Here is a 22,105-nt window from a genome sequence, read left to right as displayed (position 1 = left end):
TTAAAATATTACAATTCATTTTACTTTAAAGACATTTAATAACTTAATAAAGTAGTAGTAGTAGTAGGAGTACAGATCATACATTTACGAGGCTCCTAGAAAATCCACATTAGCCATCGTATCTTGCACATTGCTATGAGCTATCATGTACTCTGAAACTGATATGTATACACCAACTAATAATCCAATTACACTTGCTACATAAATATTCTTTTGGAAGATGATACACGTAGCTATACATAAGCCAAAATACGTAGCATATCTTGTGATATTCTCTTGCTGCTTACGACCCAGAATATCAGAGTCTGTAAAAATGCATAATTGTACATAAGATTCAAAGTCCTATACATCATTATCTATAAATTACAACAATTAAACATAAAATTTGAAACACTTACTAATACATAAATTGTCCCTTTTGTGGAATCCTTTTGCACATTTCAAACACATATCAGGCCCATCCCCAGTACAGCCATCACAAGCTTTATCACAACCTGAAACAAACATTAAAGTTAAATCCAATCTACTATTTTAAAAACATAAATCAACTTACTCAAACAAACATGTCCTCCTTCTTTATTAATACAAAACTGGTTCCCAGGGCAGTGTTCATCACTGTTAACACATTCATCAATATCCAAGCACCCTTGATCGCTCAACATTTGCCACCCTTCCTTACACTTCTCACAACTCTTTGGTCCAGGTCCTTTGCAAGGACCATCGCAAGCAGCATGACATGAAGAGCAAAGTAGCTTCTTCTCATCCTTATAAGATTCATAAAATCCACTTGCACACGTGGAGCAAGTATCTCCTTCATACCCTTTATCACAGTGACATCCCCCATTCCCTTTTCTAGTCCCTGCTCCTTTGCATTTACCATTGCCATTACAAATGTTATCTGGGAAGCCTGGGCATGGAGTGCATTTAGGACCAAAGTGGTCTTTCGGGCAACAGTGTTCTGTCTGTTCAATACAGATATATTCATAAATATCTGGGTGTGTTTTCTGATGATTGAACCACCAATCTTCTATTTTACTCTCTAATTCTTCAGCCAGGGAGTGGCATTGGGTTTCACCACGTTCTACCTCTTTACATAAATGTTCTTGTATCTCGATTAGTCTGGTTTCGCTCTTTGAGTATGATCCTAATTTGTCTTCCTCCCATGCGCTATCACCACCGTCGAATTTCTCACGGCTGGTTCTTTCTATCCCCTGTAGAACAAATTAAAATAGAAATTAGAATAATAGAAATATAAAATGTGTTGTTATTGGATTTTCGATAAGTATGGCACTTACCTTCTTAAAACTATTTATTAAAACTTTACAAGCAGCGCACGGTGGAAATTTTTGAGCTTTCAACTCGTCGCTCGTAGGCGCTTTGTGAGAAACCGCGTAATCGAACATATAAAGTAAAATAAATAAACTTAACAAATGAAAAAAGGTGACGTTCATAATCTTTCGCATTATTCTACCGGTAACTACCTTGTACAAGCATATACTTAAGAACTGTATTAAAAGAAGACTTCCAAATGAAAATACTACACTACTTTGTATTGTATTTTATAAACGGATCATTAATTATTAAGTATTCTAGCTGTATTCGATGTAAAACGAGCAGATTGATCGAATCGAATTCTCTCAGGCCTCGGCTCGGCAACACGTCAGTCCACAGATGATAAAACAAATATTTAGCGAACATGCGCGTTTTGCTAAATCAAACTGTAATTCCACCAATACTGAAGTGACATATGTTGCTTCTGCTTCAATAAAATATCTAACTACATTTCAATACAATTATTCCATATTTTAATAAATCCGTAAAAGAAAAATAATTCCTCTGTAACTATTGATTGATCAATACTCCTGATATAATTAACATAACTCCTGATACATTATACAAGTAATTAATTAATCTCAACCGAGAAATCTAATTTGATGTCAGTACTCTTCTCGAAGTCGAATTTATTAATTAAAAAACCAGCGAGAAAAAAATTTGTATTTTAACATCCATCTGTATGAATGTATATGTTCCATGACTGAACTAGTGACGTGTCTCCTTCGTCCGTGTCAAATTTACGAGGGTTAGACGTGTGGAATGGTTTTCTGAACGTACAATATTCATCAATATATTTAATAGAAGATGTTAACAAAATTCGAGACAAAATCTGCTCGCGTAAAGGGGCTGTCGTTTCATCCGAAACGTCCTTGGGTCCTTGCGAGGCAAGTAATTAACATCTCTCATGGTGTTTCAAATCATTAGAACAAGATTTCAATTAAGAAACATGTAGGTCATTTAATTCTTGCCTGATCAAACAATTATATTACAGTTTGCACAATGGAGTTATTCAATTATGGGACTACCGTATGTGCACTTTATTAGACAAGTTCGATGAACATGATGGACCAGTTCGTGGAATCTGTTTCCACAACCAGCAACCATTATTCGTATCCGGTGGTGACGATTATAAAATTAAAGTATGGAATTACAAACAGAGAAGATGTATCTTCACTCTGCTAGGCCATTTAGATTATATTAGAACGACTCTGTTCCACGAAGAGTATCCCTGGATTCTGAGTGCTTCAGATGATCAGACGATTCGTATTTGGAACTGGCAAAGCCGTACTTGTATTTGTGTCTTGACTGGACACAATCACTATGTAATGTGTGCACAGTTCCATCCTACAGAAGATATCATTGTATCAGCTTCCTTGGATCAAACGGTCAGAGTATGGGATATCTCTGGATTGAGGAAGAAAAACGTAGCTCCTGGTCCAGGAGGCTTGGAAGATCACTTAAAGAATCCTGGGACTACAGATTTATTTGGTCAAGCTGATGCTGTTGTGAAACATGTCCTCGAGGGACACGACAGAGGAGTCAATTGGGCATGTTTCCATCCCACGTTGCCCTTAATTGCTTCTGGAGCTGATGACCGACAGATTAAAATGTGGAGAATGAACGATGCCAAAGCATGGGAAGTTGACACGTGTCGTGGACATTATAATAACGTATCCTGTGTCTTATTCCATCCTAGACAAGATCTTATTCTCTCGAATTCTGAAGACAAGAGTATTCGCGTTTGGGATATGTCTAAACGTACTTGTCTGCACACGTTCAGAAGAGAGCACGAGAGATTCTGGGTTCTAGCTGCGCATCCAACGTTAAATCTCTTTGCTGCTGGCCACGATTCCGGAATGATCATCTTCAAACTAGAAAGAGAACGTCCAGCGTATGCTGTGTATGGAAATGTTCTTTATTACGTGAAAGAACGTTTCCTCCGGAAGCTGGATTTTACTACTTCGAAAGATGTCTCGGTTATGCAAATACGCGGCGGAGGAAAGATGCCTCCTTATAGCATGTCGTATAATCAAGCAGAGAACGCTGTTTTAATTTGTACAAGATCGCCGAATAACATCGAGAATAGCACGTACGATTTATATATGATACCGCGCGAGGGTGATTCGAATACCGATGCCGATACGAAACGGGCTTCGGGTGTTACTGCCATTTGGGTTGCCAGAAATCGTTTCGCAGTATTAGACAGAGCTTATTCATTAGTAATCAAGAATTTGAAGAACGAAGTTACGAAGAAGGTGCAGATTCCGAACTGTGACGAGATATTTTACGCCGGCACGGGAATGCTTCTTCTCCGTGATGCCGAACAAGTGACTCTCTTCGATGTTCAGCAGAAGAGAACGTTGGCGGAAGTAAAGATCGCTAAATGCAGATACGTCGTTTGGTCCAGTGATATGTCTCACGTCGCACTGCTCGCCAAACATACGGTCAATATTTGTAATAGAAAATTAGAATCCTTGTGCTCCGTACACGAAAATACTAGAGTAAAATCGGGAGCCTGGGACGATTCAGGTGTCTTCATTTATACCACTAGCAATCATATTAAATACGCTATTAATAATGGCGATCATGGGATTATTCGTACTTTAGATCTTCCGATTTACGTGACGCGAGTCAAAGGAAATCAAGTTTATTGTTTAGACAGAGAATGCAGGCCGAGGATTCTTCGGATAGATCCGACGGAGTATAAATTCAAATTGGCATTAATTAATAGGAAATACGAGGAGGTTTTGCACATGGTTCGTAATGCAAATCTCGTTGGACAATCTATAATTGCATATCTGCAACAGAAAGGATATCCCGAAGTTGCTTTGCACTTCGTCAAAGATGAGAAGACTAGGTTTGGTCTGGCCCTCGAGTGCGGGAACATCGAAGTCGCTTTAGAGGCTGCGAAATCACTCGATCAGAAATCTTGTTGGGAGAGCCTGGCTCAAGCAGCTCTGTTACAGGGCAATCATCAAGTCGTAGAAATGTGCTATCAGAGGACTAAGAATTTCGAAAAACTCGCGTTCCTCTATCTGATAACTGGCAATCTGGAGAAGTTACGTAAAATGATAAAAATTGCGGAAATCAGGAAGGACGTCTCTGGACAGTATCAGGGAAGCTTGTTGCTCGGCGATATTTACGAGCGTGCGAAAATATTACGGAACTCCGGCCAAGCTTCCTTAGCTTACGTGACCGAGAAGATCCACGGTATAGCGTCTCAAGAAGATGACCCAGTGAAGGTTGCCCAGTACAGTTCGATGAACGAAGAACTCTCTGCTCTTGAAAAAGGAGCGGTGTATCTCCGACCACCAGTGCCGATTCAACAAGCCGAGAACAACTGGCCGTTATTAACAGTGTCGAAAGGATTCTTCGAAGGAGCGATGATGTCTCGAGGAAAGAGCCAAGTGGCCGCTGCACTGGCTCCCGAAGAAGATGCCCCGGAAGTAGCCGCGGAAGGATGGGGCAACGACGAAGAACTTGGAATAGATGATGAAGAAGGCGTCGAATATGAAGCTGCGCCGGAAGATGAAGCGACCGCTGGATGGGACGTCGAGGAAGTAGATCTACCACCGGAACTTGAAACATCGACGAGTACGATGGAAGACGGCTACTACGCACCGCCGAAGAAAGGTGTATCAAAGGCTCAACATTGGGTGGACAACTCTCGGCTAGCCGTAGATCATATTCTAGCTGGATCGTTCGATTCCGCGTTCAGATTGTTGAACGATCAAGTCGGTGTAGTCGAATTCGGACCATTTGAGCCTCTTTTCATGACTACATTCGCTCGGGCCAGAACGTCGTTCGCCACATTACCGAATATACCTTCCCTGTACGGATATCCTCAAAGAAATTTGCAGGACAGTGGCCCGAATAGTGCTGTTCCCGCTGTCGGATTGCATCTCACCGATTTAGTTCAACGACTTCAAGTGTGCTATCATTTGACGACCGGAGGAAAGTTCCCGGAAGCGATAGAGAAATTGCAAGCGATTTTACTCAGCGCGCCGTTGTTGGTCGTAGAAACGAAACAGGAGATCCTGGAAGCGCAACAATTGATTCAAATCTGCAGAGAGTACATCCTCGGTTTGAAGATGGAGACGGAGAGGAAGAATCTACCGAAATCTACTTTGGCCGAGCAGAAGCGAATCTGCGAGATGGCAGCCTATTTCACGCACTGCAGTTTGCAATCGGTTCACCAGATCTTAACTTTAAGAATAGCTGTAAATATGTTCTTCAAATTGAAAAATTACAAAACTGCCGCTTCGTTCGCGAGGCGACTGCTCGAGCTGGGCCCCAAACCCGATTTGGCGCAACAAGTCAGGAAGATCTTACAAGTACGTTCATACATACACAAAATGTGTAACTTAGAATACATAAAATGTATTTTTCTGTTTCAGGCATGCGATAAGAACCCAGTGGACGAGCATCAATTAGCGTATGATGAACACAATCCATTCTCCTTGTGCGCGAAGACGTTCGTCCCGATTTACAGAGGGAAACCGGAAGTCAAGTGCCCGTTGTGCGGCGCCTGTTATTTACCGCAATTTAAAGACACAATATGCAATGTCTGCGAAGTTGCACAAATAGGAAAACAGTGTACTGGCTTAAAGATAAGCCCCATTCAATTCCGATAGATTTTTGCTACTTTTAATCGATATACATGCATTAACAACAGTTAATCGTAAGCTAACATCGTTGTTTTCAATATGTAAAAGGTATTATGTCATTCCAGGAAGTATTGTAAATATCACAAAGCATACAATGGTAATGAACTTTAGGAAGCATTTTCTTTGTTAAGAGCGATATGAATTTTTGTACTGTTATTATTACCATTATTATTATTTCATACTGAAACAGTACACCTGAATTATATTTTAAAAATATACATATAATAAAAAATTTCTCAACTCCTTGATCATATTTCTTATCAAGTATGCATGTTACGTAATTAAGAATATTTTTATTTAAATGATTACGATAAAGTATTTGATTTTAAGGCGTGTAAGCAAGTGCCATACTTGTAAAGAGGCCTAAAGTACTGGGAGAGTGGGAACGAATGCAGTTGTGCAATGGAAGTTCTCTACGAGTAAACAGAGAATATTTAACGATATATTTAAATAAATCATGCAAGTATATACAACATGCGTTTGTATTATATATTTGTAACGCTATAAATTTTATTATGCAATTCGTACCTAGGAAGGTCTTACATAGGGAAATATTTTATTACAGATCTTCTCATCGGTGTATGGAATTATGATAAGAGATGGAATTATGCTTGTTTTCTTAAAAATGGCTTAACAAGTCATGGACGAGAGGATTCAACAGAAATGTATTATTAAAGCTATTATTTAGTTAGCATAGTAACACGGAAAGTGCACTGTTGCTCGGGACAATCGACGACCACCGGGTGGGCGAACTAGAAGATGCAAAACCAGTGCCGTAAACATCGTGAACGTAAATATACGGTGTGCGTTCTGTGTATACGTGTTACGTTACAGACGTCGTCTTCTGTATCGTGTAGAATTTTCATGATTCTTATCGAGAGTATATTGGTCGTACTTCAGGTTTGTGTGAGCCGCTCAGCCGAGGCAAGTTAATTGTCAGAGGTGGACAGTTTCGAGCCAGGTTATATACCCTGAGAGATGCACGGTATTGACAGTGGTGAGAATATCAAGAAGAAGTAGTTGAGTTTTCGTTGGGTGTGTGTGAACCATCGAAGTCGGCCGAGAGGCGGTCGCGTGTCGTGAACATTGGTGGTACGCGGGTTGAGAGAAAAGGGTACTCGATCGCCGAAACCCGTCGGGCGTCCCACTGCTCTAGGGGTAACACGGTGGGTGCATAGCTGCGCGGTATGAAAAAATGATGTGATCGATGGTCATCATGGCGGCACCCATGCTAAAGTGGAAGCGGATCACAAATCCGTCCGGACCCCAGCCAAGACCCAGACATGGACACAGGGCAGTTGCTCTTAAGGACCTCATGGTCGTTTTCGGCGGTGGAAACGAAGGCATCGTCGATGAGCTTCATGTCTATAATACGAGTAAGTCTCCTTCGTTCCTGAGCGTCTTTCGCGCCGTTCTTGATCATTCCCGCGATCCAAGATGGCGGCATACATTGACAAAACGGTCACCGGCCGGATCGCCGTGAAAACGAACGATTACTCTTATGCGAGATGCTTGATCGCCGTTTTCTCTCCGTAGACCTGGTCTACCTTCGTCGGTCGTCTCTTTTTAAGTCTTCCTCGCCGGGCCGACGGCTAATTTCATAGCTAGAATCCGTGCGATCTGTCATTTTTCATGTTTATACGCACGGGAGCGGCCATTGCTGTCCTGCACGCCCCACCACGGGTCTGCAACGCGCCGCGTTTCCCGTCATTCCACGTTAACGCTTCACCTTTCCTTCTCTTTTTTCCTTCCGTTCCTATTTCTCCTCCCACTCTTTCGTTTCAGCTTTTCACATCTTTATACCGTATCATGAATGCGCACGGCATTTCTTTTACTATGTTGTCAACAGCTATACGCGTGCGTACTGTTACGATTATCTCGTACCCGATTTTGAAATCCTCCCGATACTATACTTGCCAATACAATTTGTGATCCATACGCATTTCAACAAAGCTTATATTAACTGAATCGCAGTATTACTTTACGTATAAAGAACGACACGATGAATGAAATAGATATCATACGTGTTTCGTAATTTCTATATTTCCATTTTCTTATCTCTGTTCCATAACAGCGACCAATCAATGGTTTGTACCATCGACAAAAGGTGATATACCACCTGGCTGTGCTGCATATGGATTCGTCGTTGATGGAAGTCGAATTTTAGTCTTTGGGGGTATGGTAGAATATGGAAAATATTCGGATGAACTTTATGAGCTTCAAGCGGTCCGATGGGAATGGAAGAAATTGAGACCGAGACCACCGGAAAATGATCCACCCCCCTGTCCCCGACTGGGACATAGTTTTACCCTTATCGGCAACCGAGTTTTCCTTTTCGGAGGCTTGGCCAATGATAGTGAAGATCATAAGAATAATATACCAAGATATCTGAATGATTTGTATACCCTTGAACTACTTCCTAACGGGCTGACAGCTTGGGACGTGCCACAAACCCATGGCCATGCACCACCACCCAGGGAATCTCATACCGGGGTCTCTTATACGGATAGTAAAACGGGAAAAACTTGTTTAGTAATTTACGGCGGTATGAGTGGCTGCCGTTTAGGTGATCTGTGGTACCTAGACGTCGATTCGATGACTTGGCACAAACCAGAGGTCGGTGGACCTAATCCGTTGCCGCGCTCCCTTCATACTGCCACGTTAATTGGACATCGAATGTACGTGTTCGGAGGATGGGTACCACTCGTTTTTGAGGACGTCAAGGTTGCGACACACGAGAAGGAATGGAAGTGCACAAATACATTGGCTTGTTTAAATATAGGTACGAATTCGTAAGGATTCGCAATGATTACGATTATTCAACTTCTGATGTTCTGAACCACTTCGTACACTACACATGGCATTTGTCATTTCTGCAGACAATTTTCTAATAGTTGTAGAAATCAATTATGGGAACTTAGCGCGAAATGTTATTTCAGAGACTTGGACGTGGGAGGAGTTAACGGTTGACACCCTAGAAGAAAATGTTCCTCGCGCACGTGCTGGTCACTGCGCAATCGGGATGCATAATAAACTATACGTATGGTCCGGTCGAGACGGATATCGCAAAGCTTGGAACAATCAGGTTAGGGTTAGTCCTTATAATTCATTTTTCATTTCGAGAACAGCGTAATCCGTTATACAATATGATTTCCACTTGACATAGGTGTGTTGTAAAGATTTGTGGTACCTCGAGGTCGGTAAGCCATCGGCGCCATCCAAGTTGAACTTAGTCAGAGCCAGTTTGCAAGCGTTGGAGATTCAATGGACGCCGGTCCCATCCGCACAATACTACATATTGCAAATTCAGAAATGCAAACCGACAGCGGCGACCGGAACCACGTTCCCTACGGTCGGCACCCCGGCAACCGCCGCGACGCCTACTACAACATCGGCGATGGTCACCCTCGCGACCGATTCAGCTACATCTTCACCCATCACCGCTGTCCCAGAGCTTCCTCAAACACCAACAACCCCGACTGTCAGACCGTCCATACCTCCGCAAACTCCGGTCCGAGTTCAGTCGGCTGTACAAAGTCCAGTTCAGAAACCAGTACCATCACCAGCTGTACCGAAACCGTCGAGCCCGATGACTCCAAGAGTAGCCGGAAATCTGATCAGAATCCGTTCTCCCTTAGTTACAACTGCGCCAGCGGCAACTACTACCGTTACCGCAGTCGCGACCGCTGCCGTCGTTGCGCCTGCTGCGTCCGCCGTTGTTACTCCTGTCGAGCAAACGCCGACTTCGAACGCTGCAGTGGCCAGTCAAACACCGGCGGCTATGTCGGGAATCGCTGCGCTGGCTGCCGCGGCTGCGGCTACTCCGAAAATAAATATGAACAACGTACCGATTATTCCGCAATCGACGACCAACACGATCAGGATGAAGAGCGTTCAGGCCGGTCAGCAGATACGTTTCGCCGCGCCCGGTGCGACGGTACTGCGTACGGCCACGGCGCCGCAAAGCAAGCAGATCATCCTACAGAAACCGGGACAAAATATACCTGGTCAACCCCAAGTCGTGCACCTGCTTAAAACAAGTCAGGGTATGGTAGCAACGAAAGCTGTGAGTCTCATCCCTGGCAAGCCTGTCCAAGCGACGGGTGCCAAACCGCTTAATCAAGGACCGACGATATTGAGATTAGTAAATCCCAACACCGTCCAAGGCTCAAAAATTATTACCACTATGAAAACGTCTAGCATCGTCGCGATGAGTAAAGGACAGAACATCAGCGGTAAACAAACGATAATGATTACGAAACCCGGTGGTAACGGCGGACTCGTCGGTCGCAATCAAATAATAGTAGTAACAACAGGATCTGGGTTAAGAGCCGTGCAAGCAGTTACGACTTCTCAAGCTGGTAGCGGTCAGACAGCTAATATTACGACACCCGTAAATGTTTTACCTCTGTCTGCTACTAATCACGTAACGAATCAACAAGCAGTGAAGATGATCGTCGTATCATCGGGCGCTATGGGTGGTGGTACCACTGGGAAACCTATTACAATCACGGTTCCAGGCCAGGGAGGTGTCCCGAAAACCGTGACCATCGCTACCAAGGGAAGCCCACAAGCAATCTTCAATCCTGGCAAGAGCCAAATCGTCACTATGCCACAGATACAGAAAACACCGGAGACCGTGACAGTGGCTGGTAAACCTGTGACGTTGCAAATGCCCGGAGGTGCTAAAACTGTTACACTCATGCCTACGAGTAGCACGATAGCGACTACCTCGAGCGCATCGGAGACGATAGATACGAGTAAAATGTTATTCGTTCCATCGCAGAAACAACCATCAGCTACATTGGCATCGACATCCGACGGCCCTGCAACTACAGACGCAGCGCTAGCCGCGTTGGCTGCAGAGGCAGGTTTGATCGATCCGGTACAAGAACCTTCCGGCGATCTTTCATTCATGGTGTCTACAGACGACGGCGGCGCGGGGGATAGTAAAATGGAAGACAATTGCAACGGCGACGAGACCACCACTGCAGCCGCTTTAGTTTCTCAAATTGGAGCCGGCGAAACCATGCAAATCGACAGAGACGGGAACTTCTTGATCCCTCAAGTCGACGGCGCGGCGGATCTGCTTCTGTCTGACGACGACGAGGAAAACGAGAAGATCGATTTAACAGACGATCCCGCGTTAGAAAATCAAGAGGAGACGCAGAACACGGATTCAGCGAGCATGGAGCAGGACGCAGAACCCGTGCCGGCGGAGTCTGTGCCGATGGAAGACGAACCTGCCATAAAAGACGAGTCGCTTGAAGATACATCTGAACTTCCTGCTTCCGCAAACGCTGCGGAAGACGTTCCGATAGAAGCAGAGCCTTCCGAGCAAGCGGATGAGAACGAAGCACCTGCCGAGGATACAAACGAGCCGGAGGCAACGAGTGAACATGACGTGAAAATGGAGAACAGCTCTTTAAACGAGGATGTACAAATGAAAGTAGAAGATTCTATGCAGGATCACGCGGAAGCTTCGTCAGAAGACGCGTCTATGCCAGATGCCATGGAATTACCAGAGAACGAAGAAAGCGAAGAACCTGGCAATATGAAGATCTTAGCGATGGACACGTACAGTCCTGAAGAAAAGTCGGCTGCACCAGAACACTTGTCGACGGAAGATAGTATATCGCAGCCTTCCCAAGAAGAGAATCAGATAGATAAAATAAAGAGCGAAATTACGGACACACCGATGGATATCCCGGAAGATCGGATGGAGGGATTGGAAGATAATGATGAACCGATGGTTACCGCCGAATCGAATTTAACATCTGCCAATGTTAATATTCCTATTACAACGACGGCTATCATGCAAATAAAATTAGAGCATCCCGTCGAGTTGCATAAACAAGAGAAACTTCCCGAACCAACACCACCGGTAACATCTGTTAACAACGTCGCGATACTCGAAAAGGAAATGGATATTCAGAAAGCGGTGAATCCGGTAAAGATAGAAATAAAATCTGAAGAACCTGCCAAGAAAGATACGCCACAGCAAGAAAAAATGAATGGAACCAGAGCGGAGAACGGAGACGATTCTACGGCGTTGACCACGTTGGCTACGGCTGCCTTGGGTTCAGCGGAACAGCCGATGAAAATAAAGCCTGATCAGGTAAAACTCCATTCTATTGCAGTTTCTAATTACCGTTTTTCGTGATATAAGAGTCTTTTGATGTTCGCCTCCAGACTGAGAAAGAAAAGAAAGAAGAAGAGTGGTACGACGTGGGAGTGACACAAGAGTCGAGATTCACTGTACAACATTATTATTTGCCTGGCGACGATCCTTTAGATATAACGCAACCATTGACGATGGACGTTTTCGAAGGGAGAACCAAGGTTCCTTTAGAACAAGGAACCATTTATAAGCTCAGAATTGCTGCTGTGAATAGTTGTGGACAAAGCGATTGGAGCGAGGTAAATAAAATAATTACAAGTATCTGTTTTAAAGCGAAGAGTGAGAAATGATGATTCGTTTGTGTTCAAGGTATCTGCGTTCAGGACGTACGTACCCGGGTTCCCTGGGGCGCCTAGCGCCATAAAGATTAGTAAAACGGCAGACGGTGCTCATATCTCGTGGGAGCCACCGCCGAACAGAAACGACGGACCCATTTTAGAATATTCTGCCTACATAGCGATGGCGAACGCCGCGTCGAACAATAACGGAGAACCAAAGACAACCGCGACGAATTCGAACTTAACATTCACTAAATTCTACTGCGGTACAAACAATTCTTGTTCAGTGTCTAATAGTTCCCTTAGTGCCGCATACGTCGATACGACTAGAACACCGGCCATAATATTTAGAATAGCAGCTCGAAACGTGAAAGGGTACGGGCCAGCGACGCAAGTCAGGTGGTTACAACAAGGTCGGTACAAATTTTTCTCTCCCTCCAAAAAAGATGTTCCTTTTATATCAGAGGTTTGAGGGATGCCCCGTTTTAATTCCAGCATCCGTAGGATCATCGGACGCCACCAACTTCTTGGAGAACAACCCTCAAGTGAAGAGACGCGGTGTAAATATACGCTTACAAGGAAGCTCTCCACAGAAGAAGGTGAAACTAAAGAGACCAAGTAGCTAACTTTTCGTGAGCCTGTTTCTCCGTGACCTCTTACAGCCCAAATATCCAAACAGCGCTATTCATTATTTAATTTCCGCTGGTACACACGCCTAACAACGACGATGAAACAGTATATTTCTTCATATTAAAAAACGACGTGACATTACGAGTAAAACGAAAGAAACGAATGCACGATATTATAGAGCAATGGAAGAGGTGTCCATAGCTAAACATTGAGGTATATAAAGCATAAGGGTTCAAACAAAAAAAAAGAAGTATTTTAAATGTTCTATATATGAATACAAGGTCTTTCTATACTGCGTTTTCTGACTCACCGTTATTCTCCTATTCCTTCGCGGGCACGCGACAATTTTTCTGTAAAGATACAACCACGGCGAGTGCGCATTAACAAACAGCGCGGTGGTTTATTCTCGAGTTGAACAAAGTTTTTCCACGTTTATAAATGCTTTCATACGAATGTCGTAACATATCGATGATGACAGAGAACGCTTACATCGCCTCTTTCGTACATAATTTCATCCGGCATAGATCAGTCTTATTTTCTGCTACCCAAGTGAACATAATACAGTCGTAAATCGAGATAAAGCGAAGCGACCTTGCCCGATAATTTTGTTCTTCAATTTTGTAAGGAAGCGTTCATTTCGTTTCGCTCACGAAATTCTGCGACCCGATGATGCAAAAGTGTAACAAAAATTTTATTTCCCTTGTACAGGACATCGGTGCTAGATTTTATTCTGATTACTTTTGTTACTGCCAATCGCGCGGAAATGCATATAGAATCGATGCACGAGAAAGGAGCACGTAGTGTAAAATTCTTTTAAATGCAGAGATTTCGATTGCTTTGAAACATGAGGCGAGGGATATAAATTGTAAAAATGGGAGGATATAAGTTTAATATAATTCACGTTTTCGTTAACGAAAATTCGAATTCGGTTGAAAAACCATTAAATACCTTGGAGAGTAAATGAATTTGAAGAAAGTTAATATTTTTATATGGCAACGAAATAATTATTTGAATAGTGTATCATTATTATAATATATTACGTCTAATGTAATGTTTAATCCTTTAAGATACTAAGTCAAGGAATAAGTATAAAGAAAAGGAAAAAGTTTATAGACAGAATAAATAAAACGAACGGTTAATTTTTTAAAGGAACGTTCAGCATCTTCAGTTTTTTTTTTCAGCATAATATAACTTTAATCGATGTAATCGAACTGCTTTTAAAACCGCGGATTAATGAAAGCCAGCGAATCGTTAAAAAGAAAAAAACGAGAGACGATTCGCTCTTACGATTAGACAGCTTGGGGCTATGTTGAACATGCAATAATTTAAGCGCACATTTTATTTTTAGAATTATTCATACGATCCTTCTGTTATTTGCTTCTAGCTTAAGCATTAACATAGTGTTTTAAACTCTCTTAATATGTTACGCTAAAACTTTACGTAATACCTTAGAAAATAGCATATTGAAAATGTGTTGATAAATGGGAAGAAGCTTGAGGACTAATAACTTTCATTTGGCATTACGCTGCGTTTTAACCACGGTATTTTAATTTCAGATTTGTTTAACAAACGAATCGACTAGTTGACGAAAAGTTATTGGCTCACGCATCTTCTTTTGTAAGTTTTGTTGAACCGTAAACGAGAATAGTATCGTGCTCATTTATCCCGCAGATGGAAATTATTTTCAAATGTACGTATGTGTGGTACGACATTCTGTTCTATCCAAATGTATCGAAACAATATTCGTAATATCCCAAGCATGATAAAGAAACTATGAATAAATATAGAAAAAGTATATCTTATATATGAAATATTCGTTATTTCACTATACGCGACTTTTATAACATGAATGTGTACTTACACTGTAGATACATGCATCTCTAAACTAACTGTACCTATACTAAAATTACTAAAAAAAAGACATATTAAATATCATTTTATCATATAAGTAAGAGTGTCACAATCTATACCTTGTTAAATAAAACGATCGCTGCGAGTTTCAATTGTTCGTTCTCTAAGTTCAATACGAATTTTATTTACTGAATGAGTTTGCAAATATTCTAATTTCAATCGGAGCATCGCGTTATAAATAAATTGAGTTGAAACACGCTTTATCGTTGTCGCGGTGCTGCCTTTCTTAATCATTCATCATATCTCTTGGCAGTAACGAAAGCAAGCATCACGCGTAGAAATTATCATTTCGTTCTAAACAGGGCAAGTTAACGACTACTGCCTAACAATTCCCTGTGTAAATCGTATATTTTATTCATACGATTGCACCAGTTAAACAGATCAGTGGATCTGAAGATCTCAGATAGTGTCGACTGTGAGAATTTGAGCCGTGGAGGTCTGAGGAAAGATTTATGGCTTATGTTAGACAAACGATTAGAATATTCTTTTCCTAGTACATGCATAAGTTAATGGTTTCTGAACACAACCGAAAGTAATACTCGAATTTGTCTCGCACGTATCGAGGAGAGGAAAAGGCCACGATTAGATCTCGAGGCCGCATGATATGCGATTGCGACGTGCAAATACGCGAGAAGACTAAAAAGTGACAGAGATTGAAAGAAACGATCACGAAGTACTAAAGAGGTTGCGGTGAAGTCGCGTTGAATTTATTAGCGTGGAACGCGCTAAGTAGATTAATTTACTGCACTCAACCCAGAATCGGACTGAGTAATATAAATATTTGTACTTTTTCGACGAAACTCCGCAGTCCCTCGACACGCGAGGGACCGCGAAGGATTTTAGAATTAAATTCACGTACCAAAATTTTATTTGGTAAGAAGCAAACACGACTGCGAACAGTTTCAATTTCCAGAGGCCAACAATCATTAAGAAAGGAAATTGAAACGGCGCTAAAGAGTCGACGAATTTTATAAATCAAATTCTTCGAACACCACGCATTAAAATTGAAAATTTTTAAAAAAAAGATTAAACAAGAAGACAAAAAAAATCGATCAACATTTACAGATTGTAATTTTATACGTCGATATAAATTTATATTAAACGAACGTCGTTAATATGAAACGTTACGCGTGTTATAGACAAAGTACCTTAATTATTAAGAATTGAATCGTAATTTTTTACAGGAGTGACTTCAAGTGTTGCTCGCTGCCGCACTCTGTAGAATCGCGTTAGCAATCGGAATTTTAACGACGTACAGTTTGATGACTAAAAATATCGTTCCTTTCATCACGTTTAATGTTCACGTTCACGCTTCTTTGTGTTTTACATAACGAAAAGAAATACGGATGTCCCGAGCGCTGTCGGAGACGACAGCCTCATTTTCATACCGATTAGTGCAATGTACCTTCTTCCGGTTGTTTTCCACTCATTTTCTCATCCGACTTCGAGCGTCAGTCGCTTTCATGCAATTATGACACATATACATCCAACGTGTTAAATTATTATAAGATGAAGAAGAGTTGGCATTCGTAATTGCGAGAATAACGGAGAGGGAACAAAAGGGACACGCGAAATTCCCGATTGATCATTCGAGATAAATCTTAGACTCGTTCGACGTATCGATCGGCTGATTAGTAAAAAATGAAAGGAGGAAAATGTTACGCGCACGAGAATCGGCATAAAGTTATTCTTAGCAGATAGATAGCACATGCTTATCTATAAATAGAAGATCGGAATCATCGTGATCTCATTTCCCTTTTGTTCAAAAAGAGGAAACTTGTTCCAGCTAAGAGGATGTCGAGACTTTTCGACAATAGTTCAACCAAGACATCCGCATGTACAAGGGACAAGTATTTTTCACAGAAAATGCAACGCAACTCGATGTTAAACACGTGATGTCGATACGTAAAAATACGCGCGAGCATAAACTAGCTCAGCATGATTTTCGTTGACGACCTTATCCATCGATAATTATGCTGTTTCGAGGAGGTGTATGAAAAAAATGATTCATCGCTGATTCTAATCAAAAAGGACACGCATTGCTCAAAATACTCAGCTACATACTGCGTTGTGTTCAATTGAATAAATTTCCATGCGCAATTCCAATTGGGATCGATGAAACGGGAAGGAAAGAGGAACATCAATGATTCCGCGTCGATTCGAATTCGAAGCAGCACGATTCTCGATCGGCTTAGATATTATTATATGAAGAAAAATGAAATTAGGCGAAACGTGTGTACATGTATGTATGTAAATACGTACGGTTGTGCGGAATACTGTACGGCGTTTGCAACAATAGATTATTTTTCCACGTCTGGCTCGAATGCTTTCGACGGACATCTCTAATGAAGCTAGATTTAGGATTTAAACGAAACGAACTCGTCGTGCGAATACACACGTGTCTCGCACAACGATGAATATTATGATACAGGTGCAGACTCGATTACATTTATCATATATTTTATTTTCGTTCGGACCTACAGGCATGGTTCACGTAATGCCTATACGACTTATGTGTACACGGATCATTTTTTACATAAAATGACTACGTTAGAAGGAAGTACGTACAATTAACGTAAGACCTGGTAATAAAACGATGCCGACGTCGGCTGGTTATATCTTTAATTACAATTGAATTCTACGTTTCGTTTTTCTGTACAGTTGTTAAAAGTTTCGATCGACCCTCGAGCGTCGAGTTAATTGTACCAGAGAACCGTGTAATGTCAAGATGAACTCTCACAGGGACTCGCATGCTTGTACGGTCTTCTCTTTTACGTTATATTATTACATACGATCGATTAGTTGAGAATACAGTTTCTTGAACCAGTAATCGTTTCGGTGAGTCGCGTTTACGGTGGATTTAAACGTCGAGTGCATCGCCTCTTGCCGTTTACATTCATTACGTGACCGCGCTGTTTTTCACTCTATTCAACTATAGATTCTCTTCAATGGTAGGGTAAACTAAACATATATATTATATATGTAATAAAAGCGAACAGAATAAATGTATGTACAACTTACGGTGCATCTGCACATCTTTCAACATTATTTACTTCCATTTCTTTGGAACCTGTTATTAAGCCTACCATTTGTTCAACTATATAATTGTTTACGAAGAAAACGTTTCCTGAACGTTGCAATTGCGACTGCATTATAGGACGAGTCCATTAAATATCGTTTTACAAAGTATGCTAATTTGCCAGCGAGTCCTTCGATTCCCGGATGCAAGGTAGCTTCATGAAACAGATGCTCATAAGGATAAGAGTAAAAAAATACGCGGCATCCTTAAGTTAAACAGTCTGTTCGCGTGTATTTGATGGCCTGCCCCGCTCGTTAATAAGTATGTATAGAGCTCGTATCTATCTACACGTACGCGTAAAGCATGCGGCTTATCACGGCATGTAAACGAGTGTACGTGCATTCCTGTGTGTGTCTGTGATTGCTCTGTGTGGCTAGCCGTCGCCGTCAGTCGTCAGTCACTACAGTTAGCTTATTCCAGTAGGATGAATCCGACCCATTGATTTCAGATCGCATATCAACACGACTGTTACACTAAACAAACAAAATATCTCAACGTGCATTAAGAGTACGTCGAGATACGACGTGACTCGTCATATTTTCTGATAAAAATTGGCGTGTGTACATACTGCTGTCAATACCGGTAGTGTAACACGAGATACGCCCACACGACACGTTCAGTGGATTTATTTCAGTATTTCAGTGAGAGAACGAGTGTACAGAAAGATCTGTGATCCGAGATAGAAGAATTTAATAGAAAAGTGCTATTTTTATTTGAATCAGCTGAGTGGTGGGCCGTGACATTTGGTAAGAGCCACTTCTCTTCCCTTCTCGTCTCGATTAAATGGAACGTAACTATCGTTAGGCTTCGGATTTTTCTGTACACGTGCCGATTCGCGCACGTGTGTATTTGTTGAATAAAATTGAATCGCATCGAGTAAGGAATGGGAATCGACGGTATAAGAGTCGGAGGAGCACGATGTCCTCCTCTTCTCGGAATTGTACTCTTCTGCACTTGTATAGTAGTTACTTTCAACTGGTGGACCTTGGCTAACGAGAACTTCGAACTGTGCAAACAGAACGACGATCTGAACGAACAGCTAAAAAACAGGTAGCGTCATAAATCAACAAATATTTTATTATTTATGTTCCAGACAAAAATGATCACGGTATAGAATTAATATCAGCTTGAAGTGCGACACGTTAGATTTTTCAATACCTCTGATTTGACAATTACGAGAAAATTTCTTAATAACATATGTGTGGATTATGGTGGACTATATTAATATTTGGAATATTGTGCCACAGTGCTGAAGAAAGGGATCAGTGTGTTACATTGCGTAGCAATGTAGAGCAAAGATACAAGCATGCAGAGGAAGAAGTGGCTTCGTTGCATGTAAAGTTGGAACAGCAGAATGAGCTCAAAAGGAAAAATGACGAACTAGACGATAATCTTAACATATGTAGGAGCGAACTGGATTCGTTGAATAAATTGGATGCTACCAAGACTGCAACATTGGAGACACTGAGATTGGAGAAGGATAACTTCAATACACAGCTGGATGTAAAGAGGGACGAGAATAAAAAACTGCAGCAAGAGATAGAACAGGTGCGGTTGTGATTGGAAATTCTACTCCTGTTACATAATAAGCTTTACTTATTGCGTGATGATCTTTTCAGCTGAAGGATGAGCTCGATAAAGCTAAACTTTCATGTAGTCCTACGCCTTTAAAGAAAATTGATACCATTTCTCAACGTAAGTATTAAAACGCATTCCTAACATTTTATTTTCATTTTATACTTTCATATATACATATACATATATATATATATATCCTGAATAACTGCATTTTCCAATATTTAAGTTCGAATAAATATTCCCTATGGTTTTTGAATTGCTTGTTTCGATGCTAATATCTTTTACAGTCGTATTGTCGATTTAAATCGTAGCCTGCTGTTCGTATAATTTTCTAAACGATTCTAACATACTCTCGAATGAAAGTATTGAATAAAGCTTGAGTTTTGTTTGATTTCTGCATTATACCAATTGACGTATGCACTATATGATATTTCGGCGGTTTGCCAATTTAGCTACAAGACCGATAATTAACAAGAGTCAGTTGGGCCCTGTTCCGGTATCAGCTGTAAAAATATCCTTAGCTGGCCAACGTGGTCTGAAATACCATGGAATTCCAATTCTTCCAAAAGATCCACCCGGCGCTGTGCGCCTAAGTCCTCGCTACTCTGTTTCAATGCTGAAAGGTAGTGATGCTTTTCTCCTACTTCAGGGGAAAAGGAGATTGTCACAAAACTAAGACGGCACTTACGCAGCTACTCTGTACAGAAGTCATTGTATTTTTGATGCATTTATTATATCAGACTTCCGTTCGTATAAGTCGAATAGGTTTTCTAATATGTACATTGCACCGCTTCTCTACCTAACACATAGAATGAATTAAGATATAAACGAAGAGACATAATTTTTTATATAATATGTGAACATGTTACTCTAAGTTAAAAATCAATGAAGAATGAATTGTAGAGTGTGATCATTTTAAATTGTAGCATCGGCTTTAATTCGAATACAAATTTATTGATTATAACGAACACTTTTAATTTATTTAGTTGTAATACTTGCTCTTGCGTTTCATTCAATGTATGTGTATGGAATATACTAAGAAATAAAAATTACATGTGTCACTGTCGTACGTTTTAAATAATATTACGCTACGCTTCAAAGTATTATTTGTGTATGTGTACTAATTGGCGAGGACTGACTAATGCCAGGGACTACTCACATGTCGCAAAGTACTAACTGTTTGTTCATACTTGTATATATTATTTCTTTCTACCATTTCATGCTAGAGTAGTAATTAAGTGTACGTGGCTTTCAGCTGAAACAGTACCAAAAGAGCAAAAGAATAATGAATCGAATGATGGCATTCCAAACGCGATTGATCCTGGTAAGTATTTACCATAATCTGATCATACGTAAATATTACAATTTCCTTTACATCGCTTGCCACTCGACAAGGTATGAACTTCTTAATAAATGTGTACGATTAACTAATACTTTACATTCGCGTGCTACTTAAAAGTGATTAATTAAATGAAAAATACTTTGTTTCCGTTGCTGACTCGTATAGACAATAGTAAACCAGGAATTACGGGAACCATGGATGAGGTAGAAAGTGATAGAGATCTACGTATGAAAGAAGGAACTACCGAGGACAACAGATAATTGTAAAAGTATTTGATACTATGACGAGAAACGTATGTGTCAAACGTTTATATTCATTTCCAAGCTAAGGTATTTAAAAAATGCTTTATACAATAATTAACAATGATAGATCCCATACGAGATGTTTAAAAACAATCAACGTATTGTGATCTTTTACAGTGCAATTACATAATAAATCGAAACGTATCTATATTTTAAAAGTGCGACGGCGAAGATAAGATCTTCTTTAGTTCTACTTCGTAGAAATCATGTGTCATCTTTTTATTACTTCAAGTATTATTATATTCATGCTCTTATATTACTGTTACGTTTTCTTTTTATTTAACTGAATGCAAATAAATGAAATCTATAAAGTACGTTCCTTACTGTTCTACTTATAAAATCAAAATTATTTCTATGTTAGGACCATTTATGTATTTCAAATACAAATTACAACTTGCCATTCGTTTACTTCGATCAGTGTTACAGTCGTAACTCATATACATCGCACGATATCAAATCGAGCTGATACATAATGTGCGTTTCATAAATATCACCCTATTAAAATCCTTTTGGTACATTACAAACTTACATCTCGTCTAATTATTTTAGTCGTATTGTCGTTGCAAAATACGTTCCTACATATTCTTGACATAGAATTTCAATGAAGAAGGACCTTGCATATCTAATTCAGTTTAATCTGAAATCATTTCCGAAACGACGTGAAGTAAACCAATGCTAAATAAATACAAACAGCTATTCTCCAAGGTAAAGGATGTATTGTCTATACAGTCAATCCCAAAAGTTTATGTACCTTAGAAAAACGCATTTTCTATAATTAAAAATAGTGCATTCTTCTTCTAAT

The 22,105-nt window shown here is 40.6% G+C and overlaps 4 protein-coding genes across 9 annotated transcripts; 3 read left to right on the top strand and 1 right to left on the bottom strand.

The window, feature by feature from the left end:
- On the bottom strand, positions 1-1,831 carry Creld (Cysteine rich with EGF like domains). 2 transcript variants are annotated; one of them, XM_018028681.2, is made up of 5 exons: positions 1,482-1,831; positions 1,296-1,375; positions 554-1,211; positions 399-494; positions 1-305 (listed from the first exon to the last, which is right to left on the bottom strand). In XM_018028681.2, the coding sequence occupies exons 1-5, from the start codon at positions 1,492-1,494 to the stop codon at positions 85-87; spliced, it is 1,068 nt and encodes a 355-aa protein (XP_017884170.1). In that variant the 5' UTR covers positions 1,495-1,831; the 3' UTR covers positions 1-84. The 2 variants fall into 2 exon arrangements, with proteins under 2 accessions (XP_017884170.1, XP_017884169.1); XM_018028680.2 differs by having other exon boundaries at positions 1,296-1,831.
- Positions 1,832-2,044: 213 nt separating this feature from the next.
- alphaCOP (coatomer subunit alpha) lies at positions 2,045-6,132 on the top strand. The gene is made up of 3 exons (XM_018028786.2): positions 2,045-2,219; positions 2,327-5,669; positions 5,733-6,132. Exons 1-3 carry the CDS (start codon positions 2,140-2,142, stop codon positions 5,967-5,969), a joined length of 3,660 nt encoding a protein of 1,219 aa, XP_017884275.1. The 5' UTR covers positions 2,045-2,139; the 3' UTR covers positions 5,970-6,132.
- Positions 6,133-6,564: 432 nt separating this feature from the next.
- On the top strand, positions 6,565-15,094 carry Hcf (Host cell factor). Of its 2 annotated transcripts, none has more exons than XM_018028760.2 (7): positions 6,565-7,378; positions 8,077-8,784; positions 8,942-9,093; positions 9,169-12,120; positions 12,195-12,422; positions 12,493-12,874; positions 12,957-15,094. In XM_018028760.2, exons 1-7 carry the CDS (start codon positions 7,210-7,212, stop codon positions 13,085-13,087), a joined length of 4,722 nt encoding a protein of 1,573 aa, XP_017884249.1. In that variant the 5' UTR covers positions 6,565-7,209; the 3' UTR covers positions 13,088-15,094. The 2 variants fall into 2 exon arrangements, with proteins under 2 accessions (XP_017884249.1, XP_017884250.1); XM_018028761.2 differs by having other exon boundaries at positions 6,566-7,378; positions 8,942-9,087.
- A 3,331-nt stretch (positions 15,095-18,425) lies between these two features.
- On the top strand, positions 18,426-21,572 carry LOC108627481 (uncharacterized). Of its 4 annotated transcripts, XR_003389507.1 has the most exons (8): positions 18,428-18,827; positions 18,886-19,131; positions 19,329-19,629; positions 19,701-19,776; positions 20,112-20,282; positions 20,915-20,983; positions 21,167-21,330; positions 21,421-21,572. XR_003389507.1 is itself a non-coding variant. In XM_018028783.2 (4 exons), the coding sequence occupies exons 1-4, from the start codon at positions 18,965-18,967 to the stop codon at positions 20,333-20,335; spliced, it is 768 nt and encodes a 255-aa protein (XP_017884272.1). In that variant the 5' UTR covers positions 18,428-18,964; the 3' UTR covers positions 20,336-20,725. The 4 variants fall into 4 exon arrangements, 1 of the variants encoding a protein (XP_017884272.1); XR_003389508.1 differs by lacking the exon at positions 21,421-21,572 and having other exon boundaries at positions 18,426-19,131; positions 20,915-21,054; positions 21,167-21,257; XR_003389509.1 differs by lacking the exon at positions 20,112-20,282 and having other exon boundaries at positions 18,430-19,131.
- The last annotated feature ends 533 nt before the right edge of the window (positions 21,573-22,105 follow it).

Source organism: Ceratina calcarata, unplaced genomic scaffold (assembly GCF_001652005.2).
Source record: "Ceratina calcarata isolate Rehan_Ccalc_2016 unplaced genomic scaffold, ASM165200v1 scaffold471.2, whole genome shotgun sequence".
In the NCBI taxonomy this organism is placed as follows: domain Eukaryota; kingdom Metazoa; phylum Arthropoda; class Insecta; order Hymenoptera; family Apidae; genus Ceratina; species Ceratina calcarata.
The sequence above is the reverse complement of the archived record's forward strand: the minus strand, read 5'-3'. Positions and strand labels throughout refer to the sequence as shown.

Bases quoted from the DNA above. Each gene is read 5' to 3' on its own strand.
- Creld (XM_018028680.2), bottom strand. From the start codon at position 1,463: ATGCGAAAGATTATGAACGTCACCTTTTTTCATTTGTTAAGTTTATTT. The intron at 495-553 runs GTAAGTTGATTT...TGTTTGTTTCAG, and splicing joins AGGAGGACATGTTTGTTTGA to GTTGTGATAAAGCTTGTGAT. The intron at 306-398 runs GTAAGTGTTTCA...GCATTTTTACAG, and splicing joins AAGGGACAATTTATGTATTA to ACTCTGATATTCTGGGTCGT.
- alphaCOP (XM_018028786.2), top strand. From the start codon at position 2,140: ATGTTAACAAAATTCGAGACAAAATCTGCTCGCGTAAAGGGGCTGTCG. The intron at 2,220-2,326 runs GCAAGTAATTAA...ATTATATTACAG, and splicing joins CGTCCTTGGGTCCTTGCGAG to TTTGCACAATGGAGTTATTC. The intron at 5,670-5,732 runs GTACGTTCATAC...TTTCTGTTTCAG, and splicing joins AAGTCAGGAAGATCTTACAA to GCATGCGATAAGAACCCAGT.
- Hcf (XM_018028760.2), top strand. From the start codon at position 7,210: ATGGTCATCATGGCGGCACCCATGCTAAAGTGGAAGCGGATCACAAAT. The intron at 8,785-8,941 runs GTACGAATTCGT...ATGTTATTTCAG, and splicing joins ATTGGCTTGTTTAAATATAG to AGACTTGGACGTGGGAGGAG. The intron at 9,094-9,168 runs GTTAGTCCTTAT...CACTTGACATAG, and splicing joins CTTGGAACAATCAGGTTAGG to GTGTGTTGTAAAGATTTGTG.
- LOC108627481 (XM_018028783.2), top strand. From the start codon at position 18,965: ATGGGAATCGACGGTATAAGAGTCGGAGGAGCACGATGTCCTCCTCTT. The intron at 19,132-19,328 runs GTAGCGTCATAA...ATTGTGCCACAG, and splicing joins AACGAACAGCTAAAAAACAG to TGCTGAAGAAAGGGATCAGT. The intron at 19,777-20,111 runs GTAAGTATTAAA...TTGCCAATTTAG, and splicing joins AATTGATACCATTTCTCAAC to CTACAAGACCGATAATTAAC.